General features: G+C 34.3%; 1 protein-coding gene and 1 pseudogene across 1 annotated transcript in view; one reads left to right on the forward strand and one right to left on the reverse strand.

Annotated features, from left to right (window-relative positions):
- The window catches only part of FAT1 (FAT atypical cadherin 1), a 110038-nt gene that overhangs the window by 6980 nt on the left and 75098 nt on the right, over positions 1–27960 (forward strand). The window contains 3 exon segments of the mRNA XM_023532878.1: positions 6090–6167; positions 10036–10095; positions 19938–20054. Of these exon segments, the coding sequence (XP_023388646.1) occupies positions 6090–6167; positions 10036–10095; positions 19938–20054 (255 nt within the window).
- LOC111742373 lies at positions 18468–18585 on the reverse strand (annotated as a pseudogene).

A 27960-nucleotide genomic window follows, 5' to 3' on the forward strand; every position in this document is an offset into this window, starting at 1 on the left:
ATTTGTATAAATATTGAGATTTAAAGGTGAGAGCAAAGTCTACAATTTTTAGATCATTTATTCTATAGCACTTGCTTTACAGAGGAAAATATCTAATGTACAGATTCATGTTTATATGCTCTTTGAAATTAAAAATGATATAATCGTACTTACACACGGGCCTGGTATCTATTACAAGATGTATTTTTGGCAGTAGAATTATCAGCCCAAGTTATTTTAGAGATTCCTGGCAAGACAATTGGTATCATAATGTAAAATTCCTTCACGAAAAGTCAGTGTGTTTTGAGCAGTGGAAATACTTAAATTAGATCTGCTAATTTTTCATTTGGGGTTTGACTAATTTGTAGGGCAGGTTGGAAGTGTAGAGAGGTGCCTTTCAGGGGAAGAAAAGTAGGAGCGGTTCAGAACAGCAGTGAGGACCCCCACAGGACATTAGCACTTTCCTAGAACTTTTCTGCTCATTGCCCATTACTGCTGTGCTCCTACCTTCTCTTCTAGTCATGCATCTGATACTGGGCTACCTGATACAGGCCTGCACAGGACTGCTTTGGCCCTGGAGACCGAAAACCTGCCCAGTTAACTACATCTTGTATTTGACCTAACCATAGTGTTGGTTGAGTAGTATAACCAAGTTTTTATGGTGGTTTAACTATTTCAACATCATCAAGCATGTATATCATTTGTATGCTTTTTATAGACCAGAGAATGCATTCAGTAATCTGAATTTAGTTCTTACCATTTTTAAAATTCTTTTTCTTAAAAAAAAAAAAAAAAAATCTGCTTACATTTGAAACATCCCCTGAAAAATACTTTTTTTTAGAAATAGAGATTCTATGGACTACCTAAAATATGTACAGTCCTGTCAGCTCTGAATTTTGTACGTACTTTGCTAATTGGCTTTTCAGGGAGGGAACTTGTAATTGCAGTGTGGGGGTGACAGTCAGTTGACTCATTTGATAATCTCTCACCGTATCATATGCTTTTCCTGGAGAGGTCTCTGGGTGTTAGTGAATTGTTCTGACAAATCATGCCCACATGATTGCTCATCCATGCGAGGTTTAAAAGGGGTAATGTTATGTGAAAAATTATTTGGAAAGTCAGTCTTGTTAGAGAGCTCATCTCTAGTTCTGTCATTAAGATTTACCTTCTTTTTTTTATTATTATAAAGTAGATTTAACAGAAATGTTGGTGGAGTCAGTATCTTTGAAGCATGTGTGATTTCACATTTAGGTTTTGATTGGCCTGACTACTTCTTCTCATCATTCTTCACTCTTGCTTTGTTGTAAGCTTCAAAGTTGAGCACGGAATAGAATCTTGAGCCATCCCTCTGTAGATTCATGGAATCCATTCGACTTTGTGTTCTTGGCTGATGGTACCCATCCAAGTTAATTATTAGTGGAGCACCAATAAAAAGTTAACAGCTATTTGCTAATTTTTAAAACTATGGATATGTCTAGAAAAATGATTAGCCAAATATTTTTTAAATTGTTAATAGAAACTTGTGTTGAGGCAGTGCTTAGTTGAGGTCTGTTCCGCTGATGTATGTATGGTAATGGGATGCCCATAAGTATGTTTTCCCTTTAGTCTGAGTATTTTGGTTCAGTTTTTGGCTGTTAGTATATTGCATCCCAAAAAGAGGGTTTCTCCCTCTGACTACTTATTTGGGGAGACCACGTTTTTCATTAAGATAAGAGCAAACTCTAAACTTATTAGTGCTGTGCTATTTTTAGAATCCCAACCCTGGTTTCAGGGTTAAAATTGACATTTTGATGAAAAGACTTGGAATGAATTAATATGGAAGTACAGCTGTTGCAACAAGATAAATCACCATTCATGAACTATGGGAGGGGAAATTAGAGCTTCTTTTTTCTTAAGAGAATCTGTCTACATTCTCATTATGGGGGTGTATTACCCATTTGGAGACCAGCCCCTGGCCTTCCTTAGGTAGGGACACAGGATGAGTGCATTCGTGTAGTGGGAACAAAAGGGAATTCTAATCCAGTCTAACCTGTTGTTGACCTCAGTGAAAGGAGAATGTTTCCGGGGCTTCTGTCTGGTTGCAGAACTCTGAATTATTATTATTATTAAAAAAAAACAAAAAACAAACAAAAAAACCCCTTTTCCCAGCAGAGAGTAGGGTATTCTGCATACAACCAGCAACTTACGTTTTTTTTGTAGGGCCTGTTCTCTCATAACAGGAAATAGAATATAGTGGATATTAATGGGCTCAAGTGCCATGACCAAAAAGTTTGTTAAGAGTGGCCATTAGAAGTGTCGTCTACTGTGGTGAGACCAATTACCTCTTTTGGAGCTGGATCTAGAATTCCTGGCAGCAGGAACTTAAATAGATACTGGTGGGAGGCCTGGTTAGGGAGTGAAGAAATTTGCTGGTGAAAGGGCTTTTGTATTGCTGTCTCCTCCCTTAAGTGGCAGCAGCTGCTGTCCTGTTCTTAAGTTTTGTTCTCCTAGAAAGGTTGGAGAGAAAAGAAACAAAATTCCTAGCCACAGTGAGATTTAAAATTAGTCTTTGGCCGAAATTATGTTATGGTAATATGCTGTTGCTGTGTTTGGGAGTAAAAATCTGCTCGTGTGTGTGTGTGTGTGTGTGTGTGTGTGTGTGTGTGTGTGTGTGTGTGATTCTGCGTGTGTGTGTGATTCTGAGTCGAGGCAGGCCATGGTAGTAATTTCTACTAGGGAAAGGATCCTCCTTTGAAGCAGGAGGATTTCAAGGTGAGAAAATAGGATCTAATTAGAAATCCTTAGGAAATTCCATTTTGTTTTCAGAGAAAACAGAGGATCAGCTTTTTTCAGTTTTTTTGCGTGATATTTAACGAGTGATGCTTTAAGTACTGAAAGAATACAGGTTGGGGGGAAGTTGGGTTACGAAGCTCTGTGAACTGTGATTGGTGGTGGTAATATGTTGTGAAGCAGAATGTCGTGAGGCTGTGCAATGCCCTTATATATATAAATCCTGAATGGTATATAAAGGCCAGAATTTAGAAATAAACACAGCTTCCAGTCTGGGCTCTTTGGCTTTATGGTTTCAATGGTAATGAAAGTAACGATGATGAACATCAGTAATAATAATAAACCACAGACACTGAGTATTACAACCAGGTGCTGTTCTAACCACTCTGTATATATTAACTTATTTAATTCTCACACTGACCAGAGAGATACTGTTATCCCTGTTACTAGTAAGGAAACATTCATAGAGAGGTTAAATAACTTTCCTAAGACACTTGGGTACTAAGTGGCAGAACAAGTGAGCCTTGCATGCAAGCACTACCTGGTACTGCCTTTCACTCTTTAAAGAATAAGGAAGCCCATTTGAAAGCTGCTATTTCTATGAGACTCTGGGCTGAACTGGGTTGGGCTGGGCTGGAGACTTGCATCCTAGATTTGAGGTCTTGAAGGACTATTAAGTGTAAGAATGCTCCGCCATCACATTTTTCTCAGGATGACATGTTGCTCTTTTGCACATTTAGGAGAATAGGATTATAGAGTTATGAAGTGGTGGCATTTAAACAATTTAAGATTATTCCAAAGAAGTGATTAGTAAGGGGTGAATCATGCAGGGTATAGGTAGTGAGCTTCACTGTCTAGTTGAGATGGTTGGGTGTCTTACCTGTGTTTGCAATTATAAAAGTACGATCTCGTAAATAAAAATATGAGTCTGAACTGTATAGACGTTAATTGGAGCCTTTTTTTTCATCGAAACGAAGTTTTAGATGATTGTTAGGGTCCTGGCTAACCTTTAAAACAAGTTTTAACTCACAGAGGAACTGAAGTTAACTTAATCTGCACTTCCCCTTTGAAGCAAGTTACTTGTAGTCATTGTTCTCTTGTATCGTCCTCCTGGATGCCTTGGCTTTGTCAGTGTGCTGCTCCTCCGCCATCTGGTAGGTGGCATGAAAGTGAGTGAACAATGTTCTCAGTCCTCTTGGCAGGGAACCATTTTTATGTTCTAAGAGTGTTTTGAGAGTTGAGTGTTCATAAATTGATGAATATGGCCTGTGTGTAGATTTCTGAGATATAATGCTCAATATCTGGTCTGTTTTTTACATATTGTCTGCCTTGCAATATAAAAGTGGAATAGATTTTAAAACTTAGATATTTGTTTGTATTGGGTTTTTTTCCCTTAACCATTTAGTTCTGTTATTTTGACTTTGTGGATTACTTTAGTTCATAAGGCTGAACTTGTCAAGTTTTTATTATCTATTAGTTTGTATTTTGCATTTTGTGTTACTTTGCAGCTGGCTTTATGGCACTTCTTTAAAAAAAATCAAACCATGTTGGTTATAAATAGTGCATGCTCAGCATACAAGACAATGCCATGAAGCACAATCTTTCATGTCTTCGTTACCAGTAATAAGTAGACTTAGAAAGATTGCCATTCAAGGGCACATACCCTTACTAATTGGCATTTATCCAGTTTAACAGCAGAGATAGTAAGTTAAGTCTAGGAAACTATTCAGATACACACTTTAAGGGCCAGTCTTATCAATTAACTTGCCTTGCCAGTTAAACTATGCCAGTTCTCCTGAGAATATCCACCATATTGAATTTCTTTCATTGCTAGGCCTTCAAGTGGCTGAGTGAACTGACCTGTTGAAAGAGATTCATTAGATTTGTCTATTTATTTTATGCCTAGGAAAGTCTACTAAATGTAGTCTTTTTAGTTTTAGCCTAATTGACTTTTTTTTAAAATAAAATTTACCCAGCTATTTCTGTAGTTTCTTAAGACTTCTTTCTAGTTTTTAATATAACCATGTTATCTTCTTATCACTTGTGAACTTTTTCATCTTTATCATGGTCAGTGTATAATTATAGCAAACATTTATTGAATGCTTGATGTGTATCAGCATTATTTAAAGCTGTTTACAGAGACTGTCTCATTAGATCACCACAGATTACTGTAAAATTAGATGGTAATACTCTCTGTTTATGTAGTACCTATATGAAGTTATAAAGACATGACAATCAATGGGGATTAAGATACACCTTGTTTTTTTTTTTATTTTGAAAAAAATTTAAATTATGTAATAGAAATTGATGTAGTTTGAAGGGTGACACATTTGAAGCCATTCTAGTAATATAGAGATGATTCTTAAGCAGCACTGGTCTCTCTCTCACGGAATCCTCCTTAAACCTTTCAATGTTTCCCACTGCATAATGTCCAGGCTCTTTGGCACAGCTGGTGATACCCCAATAAACTCTCTTCCCTCTTCTAATTTACTTTGTGCTCAGTTCCGATTCATCCCCTTCGCCTTAGCCAAATGGAGCCATTCCCTTCCCCACACAGCCTCAGACACTCTGGGCCCCATTGTTTCTTGTCTCCCTGACTTTGAGGAATATGTTGACGACCCTTGATCAGCCCTTACTGTCTTTAACTCTACTTTATAAATCTTTCTTCTGTTTCATATGGTCCTAATTCTTCTTTTTTTGTATGTTTTTTTTAAATCTAAGCATCACTAGTATAATTGTTTATTTACATGTCATTTTCCTCTAAATTATCAGCTCCTTGTGTGGATAGATTCTAAATCTTTTACTACTGGATTCATGTAACAGGCACTCAATAAATATTTGGTAGATTGGCCTAATAAGCCATTGTTGCCTCTCCTGTGAAGCCTTTCCTATGACACAGATACTTAGTCTTTGCATCTCTTTGTTTCAGTAGTACTTTCTCTATGTTTTTCTTTATTGTATGACTCAGGGTATTGATCTGTCTCCTACAACTCAAGGGTAGAGCACAGTCTTACTCATTTTTCTGCCCTCTCCTTAGCACAATGGCTGACACAGCAGTACTTCGCCATTTGTTCAAGAAACGAACTGATTATAACGTATACTAATGGTAATCGTAAAGGTTGAGTGAAGCCTTTCTTCTGTAGCCTGGATACCTATTTCTAGACCTCTAAAACAGTGATTCTTAATGTTTATGGCATCAAATAAATTTATGAGAATCTGTTGAAAATTGTTTATTTTGTCTTTAGTGATACAGTAATTTGATTACAATACCAGGGGCTCATGAAATGCTGAACCTGTTCATGGACCCTAAGTTTTAAGTTCCTCCGTTCTGGGGGTTCCAGGGCTGCCAGTCCTCACAAGTTCTCATAAAGGAGGACAGGAGTGTGAGAAGAATGGTGGTGATGACGATGACGACAGCGGTGATAGTGACAATGACAAGCGTTTATACAATGCTCCATAGCCTGCCAGTTTTTCTACATATACTCTCTGGCACTTAGTCTGATATGTGCTTATTATAAAGAGGGTTTTATTTCTGTTTTATAGGTGAGATAGATAAATACAAATAACAAGTAGAAGTTGCTTTTCTATATATTTGTACACTTGCTTAAAATGATTCAAGATAAACTCATTCAAGGTTGTTTTCAAGTAAAATAATAACCTGTAGTTCTTTACAGACCTATATCATCAGATAGCCTTATCTTTCCATTTAGGTGTATAAGCAGACAGTTATAATAAACAATATACCTTTTTTTAAGCAGCCCTCTGGGCCAGGATTTGATCTTTAGTGCTGCCAGCTTATCATGGAAACCCTACTTTGCTCAGTTACTAGTAAAGTTAAAGCAATGGGTCAAAAACTCAGACTTCTGATAACAAACTTAACTTTCTTGACCGACTGGATTTTTATTTAAATGGACTTAAAAATTAGAGCATTTGGGATTCAATAAACCATTTTAACTTTCTAAATAATCTCCTTACTTGGTACAAAAGAAAAAGTTGGTAAATAATGCCTATTTTTCTAGGTTACTGTTCATTGTAAAAGGAGCATTAAACTTTATAGCGAAAGATGAAATATGTGGCAGAATTTTCTGATCTGCGATTTACAAGCATTGATTTCTTATCAGTTCTAGTCAGTATGTTTTTTTGACCTCCATAGAGGTCATTTTTTGTATACAGTGATTTTGGAATCTTCTATAAAGTAATATGTTTTCTCCTTCACAAGTTGAAGACATTTTATTAGTTGAAAACAGCTTTTCGGAAAATTACCTTAAAACTGTTCCACTTTAAATTTTTACTTAAAAGATAGTCTAAACTCCATTTGCTTTCAGCTCTTTATTAAAGTTTTTTATTTGCCTGTTTACTCCTAAAGCTACTCAATATCAGGTTGTCTTAAACATCTTTATATCTCTTATCCCAGTGCTTGGTTCACAGTTGGTATTTAGCAAATACTTGTTCAATGATAGTCATCTTTTGATAAACCCAGTAAATGTTTGGCACATGATCATCTTTTGATTTGTTTCTCAGATGAAGATGTTTACATTTTTACATGAAAAAAACGTGTCATCTAAACACCAAGCTTTTCCCTCAGTTAAGGCATTAGAATGGAAATCAGTAGTTCTAAAAGACAGATCTAAAAAAAAAATTAAAGAAATGTTTTTTCTCAATAGAATGATAACCTCATGTAGAAGATGAAAGCTGATTAGGAAAGCATGAACATGAAGAATAGTCACGTTTGGTTTTAATTAGCTCGATACTGCTTTTGGAAAGAAGTCAGACTGAAGTATCATACCCATATGAATATGAAGTTTTATAATTTAAGGCCTACGATTTCAAAAGTATGTATTTTATATATAGTACATATTAAGAATTATCCTAACATAGTTTAAAAAATCTGCTTTTCTCATTTTACTTCCACCACAATAAAATAATCTTTATGAAGTTGAAGACTTTGCTTTGTATGTCTGTCTGTTGCTGGTGCCCCGAACCGTGCCTGGCACTGTAGGTGCCCAGCTAGCACTAGATAGATGAGTGCAATTTGAAATTGAAATAGATTATTGCAAAGTTATAAAAGGTAACATCAAGTAACTTATTGAGAAATTTGTTCTGTTGGGAACATAGAAAATTCTAATTGGGGATAGAAGGCTGTCACATGTGTCGTAGGTCTGCCTGTTCTTTTAATGCAGGTAAAGCTGCTCATTCACTTAAAATCTCCCTTTCCCGTGCCTCTGAAACAGCCGAAAACAAAGTAGAACAACAGCCGCAACAAAACTTCAATAGCAGTGCAGATTCCTTTTGTTTATATTTTACCTTCTATAGAAGCAACTTCATTTGTCAGATTGAATACCGAAGTCTTAGAATTAGAAATCCTAAATTTTGTGACATCACAGGTGAATATACCTGGGTTAGGTGGTGGTGTTTTCTTAGGCTAGGGAAAGGTAATATTGCCTATATCATCTTCTGGATTAAAAATTATTTCTTCTATTTTAAGTATAATAGATGAATATCCATTTAGAGTGTTCATTTTTGGTGAAAATTTGAACTCTTGAACGGCTTTCAGGTTAGTAGGGTTTATTTTTATTTGCTAGTATCATTATTGATGAATTTCTTAAATCTTAAAAAAAAGAATCAATTCTAGAGTTTCACAGAGTATTTTTTTGAAATTGTCAGTTTCCTGGATTAAATTGAGCACATATAGATGTACTCTTTTAAAAAGCCATTTGTTGTGTGTTGTAGGTCTCTTGGTTATTTCTCTTGATGAGGTGCTCTTTACTTATAAGTAAACCCTTCTTTTAAAGAGTAATTGAATTAAGGGAAATTCAATGACTAGACTGTTTTAAGGAATATAATGTATATAAAACTAAAAATATTTTCCTCATTTAGGAAAATATGCATCTAAATTAAAAAAATTAAACTTATTTGTTCTTTGTCTACTTTTCCTGCTCCCTAGGGCATCTGATTGTATACTTTTTAAACATACAAATCATGGGTTAACAGTTCAGTTAACTTTATCTTTCTAATTTATAAGTAACTCCTTAGGATGATTAAAGGAAGGGCAAAAACCTTTATCGAAGTTTTTTTTCTCCGGATTTGGGTAGAGATCTGTTCACAGGAGGCACATTTAGTGCCTGAGAACAGTTAAAAGAGTTGTAAGAAATGAGATGATGATCAGGTTAAATTAGGGTCCATGAAGGAGATTAGAAGAATCACTGGAGTAAGTGCAGAGACATCCAAAGCTGAATTGACATTTTTATTATCTTTGGGCTGATATTAAATACTGTGAAGGGAGTAACAGACACTTGTGTTATTTAGCCTTTGGTTGGACACTAACCCTTCCCTCCTCCAACTTAGTGGTTTCAACCAACCACCATTGATTTAGGTCATTAATTCAATGGGTTAGCAATTTGGGCTGGACTCAGCTGGTTGTTTCACCTTTGCTAGTTTCACCTGGGCTTACTCATGTGTCATGGAGTCAGTTGCTGATTTGCTTGGTGGCTCCGCTTCTGGGAGTTGGCTGGGGCAGGGGCTACAGGGCTCTATGTTTTTCATGATCATTCAGCAGCCTCGCCTGGCTTTACATGATAGTCTCAAAGTTCCAAGGTTCCAAGAGCTGGAGAAAAGATACAGCAAGATCTCTTGAGGCCTACTCTCAGACTCATAACATTGTTACTTCTCCCACATTCTATTTGGCTGAGTAAGGTGATTCAACAAGTATGTTTCACCTCTTGATGGGAGGAGTTGTAAAGTTTGTGTTCATTTTTCAGTGTACCACAGAGATACTTCATCTGATTTTTCCCTTTTAGGAAATTTCTTTGGATATTAAATGTGCATAAGAATTTAAAGACTTTTGAAAATCATTTGTGAAAACATCTATCTATGATATTTAAAAAAATTCTATCAAGTAGTCAGCTATACGTTAAGGTTTTTAATACTGTTAAAACATTTCATAGTATCAAAGTACTTCTTTATTTTTGATATATTTCCATTTAAGCTGGAACTTAACCACAGATACCAGGAGTATGCATGAAGTCTAAAGATACCAAAGCAGTAGTTCCTTCTCTATTTCAGTTTCTATCACAAAGATTTTTGTTTTCCTGCCCCCAAGGGAATTTGAGAATACAAATTTTTGAACAGCCTTTTAATGACAAAGAAAAGAGGTATTGAGTGGTAAAAGGTATCAAGGAGTTCTTTACAGTAGTTTGGCTTACAGATGTTATTTTTGCTCATTAGCACCACTTTTCTTGCTAATGAATGTGTCACACATTTTTTCATTCATATCTTGCTTTCTCTTAGAGAATGAAAAACTTGGGGGAAATGGAATAGAAGTAGATGGAAGATTTGGGGAACATAAAGGTAGAAACCAAAATGGAATATAGAAGTGTTGCTTTGGTATCTTTAGGTTCATACACATCCCTGAGATCTCTGCTCGGGTTTCAGTCTAGATGGAAAGGTATTAAAAATAACTTAAAATGTATTTCAATTTAGCTTGTATTAGAGTTGTGGGACTGTATATGCAACAGAATAATTAGGAAAATGCCCTATGATAAGTTGAAACAGAAATCTCAGGATTTGAAACAGAAATTCATAACTGTGCTCATAAGTATCTTGATGTTTCTGTCTGGAAAATTTGAGAGTTAGTGTCTTTGAACTCTTTGATATACACATGGAAAAGGGAACTCGGGGCAATCTTTAAAGGGATTTTTAGAGATGAGAAAAATAAACTCCAGTTAGTATTCTTTCTCTCAGATTGGAAAAACAAGGAAGTAAAAAAATCATTATTAGAGATCAAATAAATGACCTCAGTAAAGCGTAAATGTACACTGCTTATTGCTTGAGAAGAGTTCAGTGCTCATTAAATACCAAAATGAATGGTCTTGTTTCTAATAAAGTTCTTTTGCAGGATAAAATTAAGGTTCTATAACAGAAGTTTAGGTTTCATTAGAAATTTAACCCAGAGATGCTGACTTAAAATTTGATATTTTAGTATATAGTGAGTCTTGATTTGGTATATAGAAAATAATTTTATCTAAGAGAATACCAGTCTTAAATTCTCTATTTTGGGATTAGAGGTGATCCTGCACATGGGCACCCCATCAGCACCACTGTATAAACTAAAACACAGCAAAACGATCCACGTCTCAGAATACACTGTGAAACAATTTATTAGAAATATTCTGTTTAGAGTCTATTATTTAGATACACATATCCATATGAGTAAAGTGAGCTGCTTTCACAGTTAATATTAGCACAATTGTGTAAACTCTGCCAGTATTTACTTTTTTTTTTCAAAACTTCAGTGGAATTAACAGTTTAAGGAAGCACTGCTCAATAGTACTGTCTGCCTATATAGTTTTCAGTGTTCTAGTTGCTACAGTAAGAAAAAATAAACATTAAAAATTACTTTTAATAATATAATCCAACATATCAAAAATTATTTCAGCATGTAATCAACATAAAAAGTATTAATGAGATCTTTTACATCCTTATATTCATATGAAGTCTTTAAATCAATGTTTATTTATGTAAATCAATATATTAGTGCCATTGGACTAGCCCCTTTCACAAGTGCTCATCACCACCGTGCAGCTTTAGAGATCTATGTAAAGTTCAACTTCTTTAAAGTGGGGCTCAGGCAACTGCCCCACGATGTAGTCTTCCATGATTGGTTGGCACACCCTGTGGGAAGGGAAAGTGGAAAGAGTTAAGTTGTGCGTATTGGGTTTAGCATTGTGTGGAAGACAGATACCTTCTTGTAATGGCATTCAGTGAGGACGATAAAAACCCATTAGGCTGGTGTTGCAGAACATTTCAAATGTCAAGGACGCTGATGACATAGTTCCTGGCATGGCCTTTAAAGTACGATGCTGAAGCTATTCTTGTGATGTTTTCTGGTGATGTTTAACTAGTGTCAAATCTATATGGAAACTCATTTTGCAGTCATTTGACTTGGGCTCTCTCTTGCTTTTTATTAATGGATATATGAAAACAACCTACCAGTTAATTTCAAATTAGAACTTTGTTTTCAATTAAATATTATCCACTGATGGCTTTTATAAAATTCTTATTGAATCAAGTGTCTTTTTTTTCAAGGTAAGCATCTATTATTAAACTTGTCCTGTTCACATTGCTTTTGGGGGCATATTTAGGGTTGGTAGTGTAATTCTAATCTAGAGATTAGAAGTTGACTTGACCTATGAGACATAAATCTTTTTTATGTGAAAGTATGTGATGTCTTAAGACAATATTTTACAGAGTAATTTTAGAAAAGGTTCGATTTGTTTAGGCCCACCATATCCAAGTGAAGCAAAACTTGTAGTAATTAACAAACAAGTTCCTGTGGGTTTGCAAAATTGTTAACCTGTGTAATTCATTCAAACCCATATTTTTCATACATCTCTTTGGAATTAAGGGTGATATTGAAAAGTAGTCCCTTTTTTAAGTAGTCTCTTCTGTAAACTTGTCCTTTGTGTTGTTTCAGTGTTCTACTTATTAATTTCAGAGTTAATATAAAGGTCACATTTCAGATGTCGGGATTTTTTTGTGTGTAAATTTTAAGACATGTACTGGGATGATTTTTTTTTCTGTCACGTTTAGTCTAGTCATGATACTTTTCATGACATTTAAATGAACACAGTCCGTTAAATTCTACGGTACTGTACTGCCACTGTTACACAAATCTACCTGTTTCCATTTGAGCTTCAACAGTTTCACATCAAAAGTTGTGAATGAAGCCTTAGTAAACATGTTTGTTCTGTGCTGGCTGCTGGCTGGGAATCTGCTGAAGCAGCTGGAGATTTTTTTTAAGCCTCTGCGGGGCAAATCATCACTGTGACAGGTAAATAGCATTCCTCAGTAAAGCTTGCACTCTCCCCTCCATCCCCCCTTCATTTCTTAGGACTGTAGAATGTAGGGATTGTCTTGCTTGGAACACAGTTGATTAGGTCACAACCTGGTCTGCTGAAAACAGCTGCCCTGGGGCTACCTCACTGTAGGGGATTTTGGAAAAGCACTGTGAAAGGGCCACATGGGGTCTCACTATTACCTTATGAAGGGCAATCAGTTCAGGTAGCAGAGTACATATTTAGGGCCTATTAACTTCTTCAGGCTTGTGGTTGAATTGAAAAGCACTTAGGAGTGAAGGAAAAATAAGAGGAAATTGTTGCTAAAGCCACTGAAGATGAGTCTTGCCCAATCTCTGTGGGTGCATCCGTTCAGTTGCAAATTTATTTCCTGCTGGGGCATTTGTTAGCTTTAGAAGTCCCCTTTAAGGCCCTGAAGGGGTGTTTGAAAATAATTGCATAATGTTGATTCTTTTCTTTGAAGAGTTGACTTTTCATTGTATTTGGGAAAAATTAGCAAACAAGTACCCTTGTTTTAAAAATGAGCTTTATTTTCCAACGAAAAAGGCAATATATAACCATGATAGGAGTCTGGGAAAATGGAGACTTACAAAGAAGAAGGAAAAAAGCTTCTTAAAGTTCTGCTACCTAGAGCACCATTGAAATTTGTTCCCAACTTGTGTGCAAACACACACACACACACACCCGACCTCTACAGCTCTAGGTTGCTGCGTTAAAAAAGAAAAAAAAGTAAACATATATTGCACATATTTTGTTGACTGTCTTATGATATATCCAGAGCCTTTTATGATTCTTAAGTTTTTTTCAGAGATCATGATTGTTGGTAATATGGTCTGCCATAACAGAGATAAACTGTAGTTAAGTATAATAATATTCTATTTTTGAACATTTAAATTGTTTCCTTGTTGATGTATTTCTCTGTCACCATAGCATAAATTCCAGGAGGTGGAATAACTGGATAAAAGGAAATAAAACTTTAAAAAGCTTTTTAGTGCAAAACAAATTGCCACATTTTTACCCAGAAAAAGGCTCACCAGCAGTTTGAGAGTACCCACCTCTGTATTCTTTGCTGCAACTGAATATTTGGATTTAAAAACAAAAACGTTCCAGTATTGTTAGTGAAAAAAAAATTACACCATTCAGGGAACTGTCATAATCAAAATGGTGATTGTTAATTTTGTGCCTGTAGTTCTGGTTCTGTGTTTAGAAAAATTCTTATTTTTATAAACCAACTTTCTTTGAGACAGTACTCTCTGATTTAACAGCTTTTTTAGAGCTTAAAAAATAGCATCTTAAGGCTTATTTCTTTATTTTTTTAACAAATGAGTGTCTCGTGTGCCAGATAAAGGGCCTGTGGAAAAAAAAAAAATAAGTGAAATGGGGGTTTATTTTTTATTTCATTTAATTAGCTACTGCTTACAGTATAAAAGCATATGTTTGGTATGACATTCTAATTTTAGTTGCTATGAGGATTTTCAAATAAAAAATATGTTTTTACTGTTAAAGCCAAGACTACAAGTTCTTCTCTCTTTCTTCCCTAAGTGGTCCTTGTAAATTAATTCACCATGTCCATAGCTAATATATACTTAGCAGCAGAGTGTGAATGAATTAAAACAAATTATCTTATTCATGGGATGATTTGATAAGAGATTATCAAAGATCGTTATCAGGCAATAAGCAGTTCCTTCGCAGCTATTAATTCAAATTAAATACTTGCTAAAGTCTGAAGCAAATAAAAGACACAGGTTTCTGTTCAAACAATTGAACAAAGAACAGTTTTTTTAAAAAAAAAAATAAAAGACACAGTGATAAAGTTTTAAGTTAATGACTTAGGCAGTAGATCTAAGAATTAAATATTAAAATTAGATTTGTATTGACCCAGAGTTCTACATTTAAACAGATTAGGCCCAGATGTTGGAGATTAATACATTGATTTAAATATGCTGAGCTGATTTGATTGAACCCTTGGAGTAAAGAACACTCAGTCAGAAATTGATGAATATTGTCTTCTTTATTAACTTTATATTGCATGCTTATAATCACAGTAACTCAAAAACTGCATTTTAGAGTCTAATTTACCAATAAATTTGGGTGAAGAAAATTCACAAGTTACACAAACTTTTGCCTTAACATGCCATGGGGACTAATTGTAAGTGCACAGTACTGAATGGATGTATCTTTAATCATGTGGAAGTAAGAAATCCATTATTTTTCTGAACCAGACAGTGGTTGTCTGTTTCATTGAAACAGTTGGTTGATTACAGTTCTTCAGGGCTTTATTTTTTCCAGTGCTTACTTCCTGTCTGTTTTTGAATTCTAGCTTTAGAGATTGTCATAAGTGAGTCAGAGAGTCAAAGAATTTAGAGTAGCGATCTGAGCTTGATTATTTTAGTAGTTTTTGTGGCATTGCAGTCAGACTGTTTAACTAATTAAGGAAGTAGATTTCCTATAGCAGATTCCCACCACCTGGGTGCTTAGAAATTGACTACAAATACACAAGCAAAACTTTGATGTGTGAAGGTGCAGCCTACCAAATAGAGCAGAGAATGCAGGATCTGCCAGTGTTTTCTTTTTAGTAGAATTATGCTTCTTACCTATGTCGAAGGAAATAAAAGTCTGTTGTAGAAGTTAACAAAAAATCTTTACTGCTTTTTACAGTAACCGAATGTATGCCAGTTTTATAGAAAGCAGAGCTCTGTTTTAATTGCAGCCTCCCATATATAGAAAGTGTTATACAGGTAGAAAATTACTGGCTAAATGCTTCAGAAAGTTAAAGAAAGGAACCTCTGAGATGTATTCAAAGGAAAAGTTAACTTGGAGTAAAAAAAAAAGTTGAATACATCCTTAATAAGGAATAACTAGAAACACTAAAGCAATCCCAGGCCACTATTTGTTGGTTGCAAAATCTGCTGTGATTTTAAGAAAATCTTAATGAATATTTTTCATTTGAAGTTGGAACATTTAAGCCTTCATGTAATTTATGTTCTTACCAAAAACTAAAGAAGTCTGTAACCCTATTAACTTTCTCATTGTAGTCATTTAACGCTCTGAGTGCAGTCTCATATACTATCAGCTATTTGAAATTTTATTTAAAGACACAGACAGAAATGCTTCATTACAGCTTATTCATTCATGAAATGTAAGGCTTGTTCTCCTTCTCCCTGTGAGAAGAGATTCATGTGAATGCCTCTGCCTTTTTGGAATGCTTTGTTTGATCTAAGGGTAATGCCCTTGGAGTCCCCTTCCTGTAACAAAAGAAAGGTGAGGTGAATCAGTCATGCCAGATAAGACAGGAATGCACTTCTTGATTACTTCTCTATCATTTTTGGCTTTGAGACTATGGCTCTCTATATTTTACCTTTTTAGCCTGAGGGTATAGGGCATTGGTTGACTTCCTTTTAGATACAGTGTTTCATGCACAAATAGGACTTGCCTGCTGAATTCCTGAAATTCATGACTTGATTTGGGACATAAAAGAAGTTGCCAAAAATAATAAGAGTTTGACATTTTTTGTTAGTTGAAACGGAACACAGAATAGTAAATGAAAACTATACCTCTTTTGTTTAATATGTTACCCTATTCACAGGTTACCCTTTTTGTTTAGATTTCTTAAATTTTTATTTAGTTTTGTTACCCTGTTCAAGTTATTTGTCTAAAAATGTTTCACTGTGCCGCCTTTAATACTGGTGGGGTAGAGGGATGTGTGATTTTTTTTTTCTTTTGCCCCCAAAGTTAATGATCAACATGTGGTCATTCACTTGTGAAAGGAATTTTGATTGCTTTGGAAAATACGCGGTAATTATTTAAAGTTTCCTGAAGAAGTTTGCTAGTTATTTTGTGGTGTTGAAAATGGGCCAAATGTCAGTTTCCTTTTCTGTGCATTGGAATGTTCAGGTGTGCAAGGCGGGTACATTCTCGGCTGGAAGCATGGTTAACAGTAGCTAGTGAGTCTTGTGTGAGAGCCAGCAGGGAATTTACGAAAGCACTTTCTCCCTCTAAATAGCTATAGGCCTGGCCTTTCTAAAGCAATCATTTCATAGTGTCAAAGCACAGAAGCGCAGTAGAACCTCAGTCTGGGATTGGGTGCCGTGTAATTGGAGGGGAGGGTCAGTCTAGATCACACACTTAAAAATAACTGTAATTTATTTTTTTAAATTTATTTATTTCTAATTCTTTAATGTCACCACATATTTGACCCCTTTTACGCCATATACCTCCCTCCTCCCCACCCTCTGATAACCACTAGTCTATTGAAAATTGTGTAATTTAAGAAGATCTTTAAAAACTTGTTTTTTAAAAAAGAAGATAATGTAGTTTATTATTATCAAAAACACAGTTTCAAATGACCTAATAGAGTGGGTGGGTAAGGCTCCTATGAAATGAACAATTTTTAATAAATTTAATACATTCTTAAATAGAACAAACAGGATAAATCCTAGCTTATTTTCTTAAATAGATAATCATATATCTGTACTTCTATCTAAAGTGTTAATTTGCTTATTCAAATATTTGTGTAAGTGAATTATAATACCTATCTGTGTTGGCTTATTGGAATTAAATAGCAATCTTACTGTACCATAACTCTTGAAAACAACTGGAAAATTCAGTTTTATTAAATTTTATGTGAAATGTGATTTTTGTTTTTAATTTTCTGTGAAGATTTTGGGGGTTACAATGGGATCTCTGATCCCTGACAGGATTAATGACTCTAGAAGATGACTGTAGAGAGTGTGAAGAACCAAACAATAAGCCCACATGATCCTTGATGGGTCTGTGATTTTAGGGAGAAGAACCAGTTTATTAGACTGTCTCAGCACCCTGGGGGGAGGTTGTGGGGGAATGAGAATGTGGGGAGGGGGACAAGGGGTGGAAAGTGTAGGTGGCCAGAGTCTGAACATCAGACCCTGAATCAACCCTGCTAGAGTCCCTGAAAGAAGAGGACTTTGGAGAAATCACCTTTGAAAGTGAAGCTTTAGGAGGATTTCACTGAGGCAAGATTTGAGGGGATGAAAAAAAGCCTCGATGAAGAGTTCATTCATTCATTCGCTAATTACTGTTTATTGCCTGCCTCCTACATATCAGAACCTGTTCTAGATGCCAAGGATTCTGCATTGTATAAGGTATACAATGCTGTCATATTCATGGAGCTCTCTTTCTAGAGAGAGGAGACAGCTAATGCAAATCCATAAGAAGGTGAAAACCCTACTTTCAGCTTACAAGTGCTATGGAGAAGATAAACAGGGCACTGTGATAGTGGTTGTCTGCAGGGCCTTCTTTAAATTGAGTGACTTCTAGGGAGGAAGTGTGAACTGGGACTTGAATGACTAGAAGAGAGCCAGCCATTTGAAAACAATTTTTGATCAAAGAGAATCAAAAGCCCCAAAATACAAGCAAGCTCTCATGGCTGGAAGTCAGCAATGAGGGAGGTGAGAAAGGCAGGGGCCAGGTCATATGGAGACTTGTAGTCTCTGACTGAAGGTGGGTGGTGAGAATACAGGTCAGTCAGCCCCAGAGAAGGGAGCAGCCCTATCCTTACCCCAGAGAGGAAGAGCAGCTTGTCTGCCCTCCCAGTTTTGTGGCAGGTGCTCCTTTTTTCCCCGCTACTGTCTTACTGTCCTGGAAGTCCTCCTGTGATTTTTATCCAGTCCAAGCTTTACATCTGGTTCCTTGGGGACCTCTGCGATAGCTGGTAATCACTGGTGACAAGGAGAAGAGAAGGAAAATGCTCCTCTATTCATCTGACTACTCCTTTCAGTTTTGATGGTTTGCCAAACCAGTGTTTCTCTTTGGTGATAGATTTCCTGTTGAATAAAAACCCTTGAAATAAGATGGCTCTTTTTTGTTTGTTTGTTCGTTTGTTTTAAACGCCTACAGCACCTAGGCTTCCTAGGTGGTCTCCCATCCAAGCACTAACCAGGCCAGACCCTGCTTAGCTTCCGAGATCAGAAGAGATCGGCGTGTTCAGGGTGGTATAGCCGTAAACATAAGATGGCTGTTGTAACTAGTTTTTAAAAAAATCATTAAAAGCAAGTTCTCTCAGAAGCATGTTTTTTTTTTTTAATTTCAAAAGTCTTTATGCATATATGTCATAAAAAATCTCGAGTTAGAGACATTTACAGTTTTTAGCAGTTTAAAAGAAGGTAAGTTAATATTGAGAAGAATCAGATGTATAATTCATATTTTCGCACCTTGATGGGGTCCTAGGTTTTCTTCCTAGGTCTTAGATAAGGAGGTCCTTGAATGCTTCTTACTACCTCTATATAATAATTTTGCACATTTGGTGACTAAGGATTAACTATTATACAGGTATAAAGTTTATGCTTTAAATTATTTTGGTAATGGTTTATTCAAGGAATGCCTTTTATTGAACTTGGTTAGTTTTAACTTGTAAAACTGTGACAACTTCTGGAGATTTGATGAAAATAAGCAGTGAAGGAGATAGTAATTGGGGCAAAGATGGATATAATCTTTGAATTTTTAAGTTGATTTTTCCTAGTTTTGATTATCATGTTATATTTGGCATGAGACTTGATAGTGTTTTATAAAAGTAGCTCTGTACTTTACTGGGGCTTAGGGGAGAGTTTATGACAGACCTCAGAGGCCACTTTAGCAGTATTGATGCATGCTGTGCACATTTTAACATTTTTATACTGTCAATTGAAATAACTTATTTGTGTGTCTCCATTGAAAATGTTGCCACAGCAGTATACATTTCTTTTGCTTTGCAATATTCAATTCAGAGCACTAGGAGTATTTTAGTCACCTGATCTTCCAATAGTTCTGTTTCAAACACTTTTATAATAATGTGGATTCCGTTAGCCAGTTTTCTCTCTGAAGAAATAGTAGCATCTTTGTAAGTACAGAGGTTGGGGATTAAGGTATCATACCTCTTTAAATTAATCTTCTAAATCTTGATTTTGTTTTAATGTCTCAAGCATCAAAATAGACTTAGTAATTACCTTTATTTTTATACTAATCACTTAATCCTTATACTAACATCAGTTTCTCCCCACTCGGTTTCGTAAATGAGGGAACTGAGATATAGAGAGTAATAAATTGCTAAAGGTCACACATTTATTAAAATGCAGAGTTGGCACAGTTAACAAGAATGCCGTGGGAATAAATGATTATATTGCTCGAAGACTAGTACTTTTAAGTAACATACTTGGAGAATAAAACCTACATTCTCTGAAATTCTGTTTCCCTCTCCGTTTCTAAAATACTCTTGGGTTTTGTGATTGGGATGTGTGATTAAGTCAAAGTCATCAATACGACAGGGAGGTAGGGCCAGGAGTACTTTTTAAGCTTTCTTAGAATTTTGTTGCAAATCACTCTGAGATTGCATCACTGAAGCTTGCTCTTCCTGCTGTCAACTATTTCTCTCACAAATTGGAAACCATATTTCACTCCTACTGGAATTTGGATTAAGGCAGCATCTGACTTTTCTACTAGGTGCCACTCTTGAATCTTGAAGGTAGATTGGAGTTTCAGGAGACTAGGGTTCCAGTTTGGGCTTTGATTCATGCTCTGAAGCTTAATGACAAGTCATTTACTGTCTAGACCTTTGCTTCCTCATCTGTAAAATTAGAGGGTAGGACCGGATGATTGTTATTGCTCTCTTTTAATTATTAATTTTATCTGCTTTTTGGTTTGATTGTTTAAGATAACTAGATACCTTACTTTAGAACTTTTCTTGATTTTGGTACTTAATAAAATGCTGTTTCCGTAGGAGGTCAGCTGCCTGCATATGCCTTTGTAAAGGTATTTGGGGGTATGAATCCAGTTCCATTTTCTTCCAGAGGGGCGGGTAAGGAGAAGAACATTAGGAGTATAAATTATAAGTTAACATCAGTTCTTATTTTGCCTGTTATTACTACTGATCACTTGCAAGTTTCTTTTGAACAGATTGGATTACTCTGTTGTATTTATTTTTAAAGACAGTAATTAAAGCCATGGATATACCAAAATTATTTCAAAATATGCTGGTAAAGTGAACATCTTTAAAGTTTCTTCAATATTTGGCTAAATTAATTCAGACTAAATTTATAAATATAATTTTAAAAAAGATGTCTTGAGATCATTTGGGAAATATTTACGTATTTTCTTCTGTTAATGGGTGAAATTAGCACCAAATGGGTAAGTGTACTGGATCTGTTGAGTCGTGGTTGAGAATTTACTAAATTATAAAGTGATTATTTAAATGACACTTTTTTTTGTTTGTTTTAGATCTTAACAAGTAGCTTGTTACAGCAAACCAAAGTAGTAAAATAACTAGAAAAAATACGTGATTGCTTTACTACATCTTTTGTAAATGGTTGGATGGAGAGGCGGATCCATCCAGGAGTTCAGGATTGAATCTCTTTTTTTAAAAAGTCATTTTAAAAATGACAATCAGACTTGATAACAGAACATCTGGCTTCTTTCCTTTGAACCTATATATCTAATATCCTTTCATGAACTAGAAATATTTGAACTTCTTTAGAAATGCCAGTAATGTTAAATATTAAATACCATGTTTTGTTTTGTTTTGTTTTTGCATTTTGAGTTTTTTTGAAAAGTATTTGGAAAATGCAGATGATTTTCTATACAAATTTGAGGTACTTTCATTTTATTAAATTGCCATTTACTATTAATAAAGGAGATATAAACTATTAATAAATGAGATATGTTTTTAGTGTTTTATACTCTCAACCAATTATACATTTAATCAAGAAGATTTTATTTATATTTTTATATTACCTCTGATACATTTTAGTAACTTTTACTAGTTAATTACAACTAATATGCTGTAATTAGCTGTTGCATACTTTTGAATATATTCTAATGAATAACTTGATTATATATATTTTTCTAATATGTTTAGGGTACATGATGTCCCCGTGTTTATTTTCATATTCTATATCTTCTATTACCACCACATTTTATTATTGGTTAGAATTAGAGAAGAAAATATTTCACTTTTTAATAAAATATTTATTGTTAAAGAACAATTTTATTAATAAGAACAACTTTGGTCTCAATAGAGGGAATAATTTATATCAGAATTATTGTAGTTATTCTGTATCTTAAATTTTTCCCAAATTAAGTTCTTTGTTTTAGCTTTTTAATGTAGACACATGACAGTTGAGATCTACTAATCTGTTCTTATATAGCCTTCTATTTTGTCAAGTAAGAATTATGTCTCCATAATCTCTAAGCTGATGAATTAGCAAGAACCTTTCTTCATGTGCCTTAACTCAGTGTTTCAAAGTGTGTGCTCCATGAAATGTGTTTCTTGTGTGGTTAAAATAATGCAGGTTATATAATTCGTATGTGTGCATCACTGTTACACTGAGAAATCTTGGTTATAATTGTTCTGTATGGGAATGTGTACTGTATATTCTAAATTTGTTGTCTTGATGGTTTCCCTCAATTTTTAGAATCCACTGATAAATACAGATGTGCTTGTCTTTTGTGATTTAAAAAATATATCAAATTAGAAAACTTCTGATACATTCAAATCTGTCACGCCTCTTTCTTCATTAAAAAAAAATCTGAATTTAGAAAATAGGTAAATTAAGGGATTATATGTATTTACAAGTTGATATTTCGCTTTAACAAAGATTCCTAGTACGGTTTACATAATCAAACCTTGCGATGCATTTAGATCATATATTTAGATCATTATATATTTGAAATGTTTGTTAGCATAAAACATGATATACTGGAATTTTCCCCTAGCTTATCATTGTCAGTGAATCAATTTATAATTACATTAGCTTCACCTTACTTAAGTTTCTGAGTTCTCAGCAGGTTTGGCAGCAAATTGGCTATTAAAAGTTACTGAATATTGCCTCTAAATTATACCTTTTCAATTTGTAAAATAATTTGGATTTTTAAAATTTAAAAACTGCTTTATGGTTAAAATAGAATTTAATAGAGAAACAGGTTGGTTTGTTTGTTTTTTCGTTTGATCAAAAGTAAAGAAAAATGCCACTGGGGAGTAGGTAGGAAAGGAAAGGGGGATTTATACAGTTTCATTACCACAGGAGCCAGAAAAGTAAATGGGATTTTTATTTGCTTCAACTGGTATTCAGTTCATGTAAAATCTCCCTTTTTGCATAACTGAACTGCATGTGGGCCTTAGGTTTTATTTTAAGAAAAATAACTACTATTTGCAGTCTTCTGTATTTAGAATCTGTTTTATAGAAGCCTAAACAAGCCGTAGAAAAAAGAAAACTTGCTCTTCTACCAGCGTTGTGCATTCTAGGACTCTGGAGATGACTGTCTCTTATGGAAAAAGCCGTGTTTATACAGTAACTAGTGTAATATTTGACTGTAGCAGGAGGAATCTCATTCCATTCCTTCTTTAGCAAGGGAGTGTTTTAAGGAGTTTGGCATGAGGCTTAGTCATTTCAACTGACATTTTAATCATTGAATAGTGCCTTGTCTTCATGCTAGAATATACTTTGCAATACAAATGTTTCAGGCAGTTGTTACCCAGCTTATGGAAACCTGTAAGTCACCCTTAACCTTCAAAGATGGCTTTTGCATTTCTGAAATTTCTCAAGTCTGTTGATACACTTTGGATTAATCCTTATACACATGGTTTTAAAAATATTTTAATGCAATGCATATATATTTCTTGTAGAAAAATAGAAAATATTGATACAAAGAAGAAAACATTCATGCATCCCTATAACTAACCATTTTTTAGTGTATATAAACATCTCACTGTATTTTCTCACAAAATAGAATTATAATTTATTTTTTTAAATCACATAATTGTTGGCATCATACAATTCAGGCAGGGATCGATAACCCAAGAAAGGATTTATTTGACTTTTGTGTACAAGACATTTATAAAATAATGAAAATAATTATTAAAGTAACTGGATGTAAAAATACTCTGTTGCCCTTCTCAATCATGTGTGCTTTAACTGTTTTTCTCATAAGACCTTTTTTACTTTGCTTGGGTTCTTTAGCACCTTGTACTGTGCCTGGCACGTAGTGAAACCATGTAGTTGTTGAATGAATTACAGAAAGGTACAAGTCAATAATGCCAGATTCCAGATTAATTTCTAGCATGATCCAGGCCATTACATACAACATTAAATTCCTTTTGATGAAAAGGGTCTTACAGCATACAGTTTTGAAAAATCTGTTAAGTATTGGGAACTAGATTAAAAAGTCACCAAGATTTCTTTTCCAAAGATGAGTATTCCTTAAAACATCAGTTTTGATATGACACAAAACTTTTACAACCAGTTTAAGATTTAGAACTCTGGATCTAACACGCACCCTCAGTATTTTAAAATTATTAACAGTACCTCTATTACTACCCAGTTATGATATTCTCACAGTGATTTCAGTATTTTCTAATGCTGCAAAAACCTATTATGTTTCATTTAACGTAAATTTAGTCTGCATTTTCACATAATGAGATGGTATGATAAATACACTAACTTCCTAAATATAGAACGGTGCTGGATTCTTTTTTTACTATATATCCTTTTCCTTTTTTTTATCTTAAACGGATGTAGTCACCTAGATTCTTGACCTTTGTACAGGGGTCCTTTTGGCATACATAAAGTCGGGTTTATACTTTAAGTCATGTTATTCCTTCCACCATGGGCAAGTGTTGGTAAACTTGTGTTGGTGTGTTTTTTCCATTAACAGTGGTGGATTTATGAAGATCACCTACATGGGCTTACAAGGAAAGAGCCAGAGCTTGATAGACAGACAGGGATTGTTGAATTCCAGCCCTGTTCCCACCCCATAGAACAGGAAAAGCAGAAGAGAGCACCCTGGTTGTTATGAGTTTGGACTGTGGAGCTAGTCAGCTAGATTTTGGATTCTTCCTTCTCTGCAACTGGTTGGGTAACTTAAGGGAACTTGTGTAACTTTTGAGTCTTAAATGAGTTATTAAATGTAAAGCACTTAGATGGCTAGATGGCAATGGAATTCATTAATTCACTGATTAACTTATTACTATTATAATTAAGAGTAAATGACTTTAGACGAGTGACTTCAGTTCTAATATGGAACTGAATTCTCATATGGAAAATGTGGAAAGACCACCCAGCTTACAGGATAATCGTGAGGATTAAACAATATGGCATCTATAAAGCATCCGCTGAGTGTATATCCAGTAAATAAAAGGTAGGAAAAGTAATCAGCATTGAAATTTTAAAATGTGAAACAAACTGCTAGAGGCATAGCCATTGGCATGTTAAATGTGTCCTTTGAATTTTAATGTCTCTAAAGGCTGTCTTGTTTTTGCAGTTTTATCCAATTAATAAGTGTTCAAATGATACTTTTGATACCCAAGGATGATCTTCTTTAAAAGAGCTTATCTGTGAAAGCCCTCGTTAACAATATTAATGATTCTGACATGGAAATCAGAACTTGGAATCATTTCTCAACAAAGCATGAAAACATGGTTTAGCAGAGCTTGCCATGGGAATGACTCTTTGCAAAGCTAAAGAAATCCCTGGACTTGAAATATGATGCTTAAAATCTGATTATGAACTTAACTGATAATAAGTTCTAGCAAGTTTGTAAGTCAAAAAACTTCCTCAGCTAATTTTCAAGTTATTGCAACAATTCTAATTGAAAGATTTGACAGATCTACATTTTAATTAAAATGACTTAAATGGGCAATCTAAATGAAAAAACAGATTGACAATTGCTATATAAAAAGTTCTCCTTTTAATCATTAATTTATGACCTACCTGGGCGACATGATTATAGAATTTCCTAGACCTAAAATTTTATAAGTAGTTTTATATGTAAATACTTTTGGAATATTAAATTGTCAAAGCTGTCAGAATATCTTTGTTATACATCTACTCAGATTAAATGAAACAAATACTTGGAAATGAAAGTATATCTGAGATATAAAGGGAAAATAAAACAAGAAGGTTATACTAACAAAACTTTTGAAGGATTGCTAATACTTATGTTTTATTTGGCTTTTTATTGTATACATTTTAAATATGGTTTAAAAGTCATCGTTATAGAAATATACAGATTAAAAAAGTTTTTTAGTTCCTTGGGTTGATTTTTTTTTTTTTATTGTCCCTTCATCACCTTGATTATTTTAGACGTTTTTTTTTTTTCCAGGACGTATAATTGTGTGTGTGTTTGAGTGGTTTTTATTTTTGAAACAGAACTAAACAGAACCAAGATCATACTTTGTGCACTTTCATAAAGATTTATATTTTTCATTCAATTTGTATATCACTGACATTCTTCCATGTAATTAATATACACATCTTTTTTTTAAAGCTGCGTCATATATACCATATACGTTAAGCTCGTCTTTTTTTCCATGTTATGGGATGTGCTTAGTGTCTTAATGGCACAGAACAACAAGGTGTTTGCAGCATCACATACTTTACCCAGATACCCAAATATTGGGGAAACAACAAAACCAGTATTTTTCATGTGGTCACCTACATTTTTACATTTCACTGAAGCCGGGATTTTTTTCTCAGAAACTGCATGTTGTGCTCATTTGCTCTAATGCTTCTCTCCAGTTAGAGGACACAGCCAGAGACTGAGAGGTGCTACAGCATGGTTATCTGGCGCCGTCTCTTTGGGATTGAATCCCAGTTCCACCATGAATGAACTGTGTGACTATGGGCAAGTTGCTGACACTTTCCCACCTGTGAAACAGGGATGATCATATTACTCACTTAGAGTTTCTGTAAAGATTAATGAGTTAATATGTGACAGGTACTTAAAATAATGTCAGGCAGGTCATAAGCTCCATATAGGTATTTGCCGTTTTATAATAGTATCACCATTATCATCATTTCGCTGAATGTGCTGTGTTCCTGATCACAGATGCTTATCACAAAATGACACTCATGGCAAGTCATTGGTTTTGAAAGATTGGCTCTTGGTAATAATCGGTACTATGTCTTTGGTTAAGCAGGAGAGATAATTTTATAATACGATTTATTCAGTTTTTAGCTGTAAGAGGGCGGGGAGGTGTCTCTTGAACTGTGCAGTATACATGTAGAGTGCCTAGCAGTTTGCTTGGCTCATGAAGGATGCTTCTTAGTTGAATTAATTTTACTTATTTTGACCTTTTTAAAAATTATCAAAAGCATAGGGTATTTTTTACCTCATATTTGTGGTCTCAAACATGTAAAATATATATCAGGCATTTAAAAATTAATTGTATATAGCATTATATTTTTGTAAGTACTAGAATTTTTTTTTGCAGAAAAATTTTCTCTGCAGAATAAACCATTAAACATGACTTTTTACATTTTCTTTATGTTTTATGGTTACCAACACCAGTAATGGAAATAATACTACCTTGTATATTTGAGGTGAAAGGAAATATAAAATTTTTATTTGAGTACCAAAGGTGTTGTTTTTGTGCCATTTTCCTAAGTAGACTGTATAGCCATTTTAGAACCTTAAATGCCTTCAACTTAACAGACTCTTATTATCTATTTGTTCTTCTATTTTAGTCAACATAGCAACACTATTTTGCCAACTAATGGCAGAAACAAGCAAGAATATTAAATATATATTATATTTATACTTGCTTTATTATCGAAGGGTTTTGATTTATTAGATAATATTACATGTCAAATTGGTATAGTCATTTTAAAGAGTGGTTAAATTTCAGAAATCTCACTTTTTATATCAAGAAACTTAAACCAAGAAACTACTACTTTTTGCTATTTTTTTCACATTAAGATTATCAAGGCAAAACAAAGTAATAAGAACGTTTTTTAAATTTACAGTAAATTTAGAAGTTAAAATATAAACAGATATATACAATTACAATTTAAATCTTTAGTCCTGACATTTAAAATTTTTTATGAACATATTAGGATCTCTCAGGGTATATTCAAGGTGTTGAAATATTAACAGCACTGTCAGTCAAATGTAACATTTAATGAAAATGAGATAAAAAACAAATTCGAAAAAGTTTAATCATTTAAAGATGGAAACAGATTAATCTACATATGAGCTCTGGTGGACATCTTTTTAAAAATAATTTAAGTAGATTTACAGAAAAATTGTGCAGATAGTACAACATTCCCATATAGCCCCCACTTCCACACACAGTTTCTCCTTTTATTAACATCTTGCATTAATATGTCTGTGTTAAAATTAATGAACCAATATTGATACATTCTTATTAACTGCGGTCCTTAGTGAACTCATATTCCTTAGCTTTTACATAATGTGCTTTTTCTGGTCCAGGATCCCATCCAGGATTCTGTGTTCTACTTAGTTGTCATGTTTCCTTAGGTTCCTCTCTTGACTGTGGCCATTTCTTATACTTCCCTTGTTTTTTGATGAACATCCTTTTTTCAATACATACGTAATAAGCACCTAATCAAAACAC

This window comes from Pteropus vampyrus, unplaced genomic scaffold (assembly GCF_000151845.1).
Source record: "Pteropus vampyrus isolate Shadow unplaced genomic scaffold, Pvam_2.0 Scaffold92, whole genome shotgun sequence".
Classification (NCBI taxonomy): Eukaryota; Metazoa; Chordata; class Mammalia; order Chiroptera; family Pteropodidae; genus Pteropus; species Pteropus vampyrus.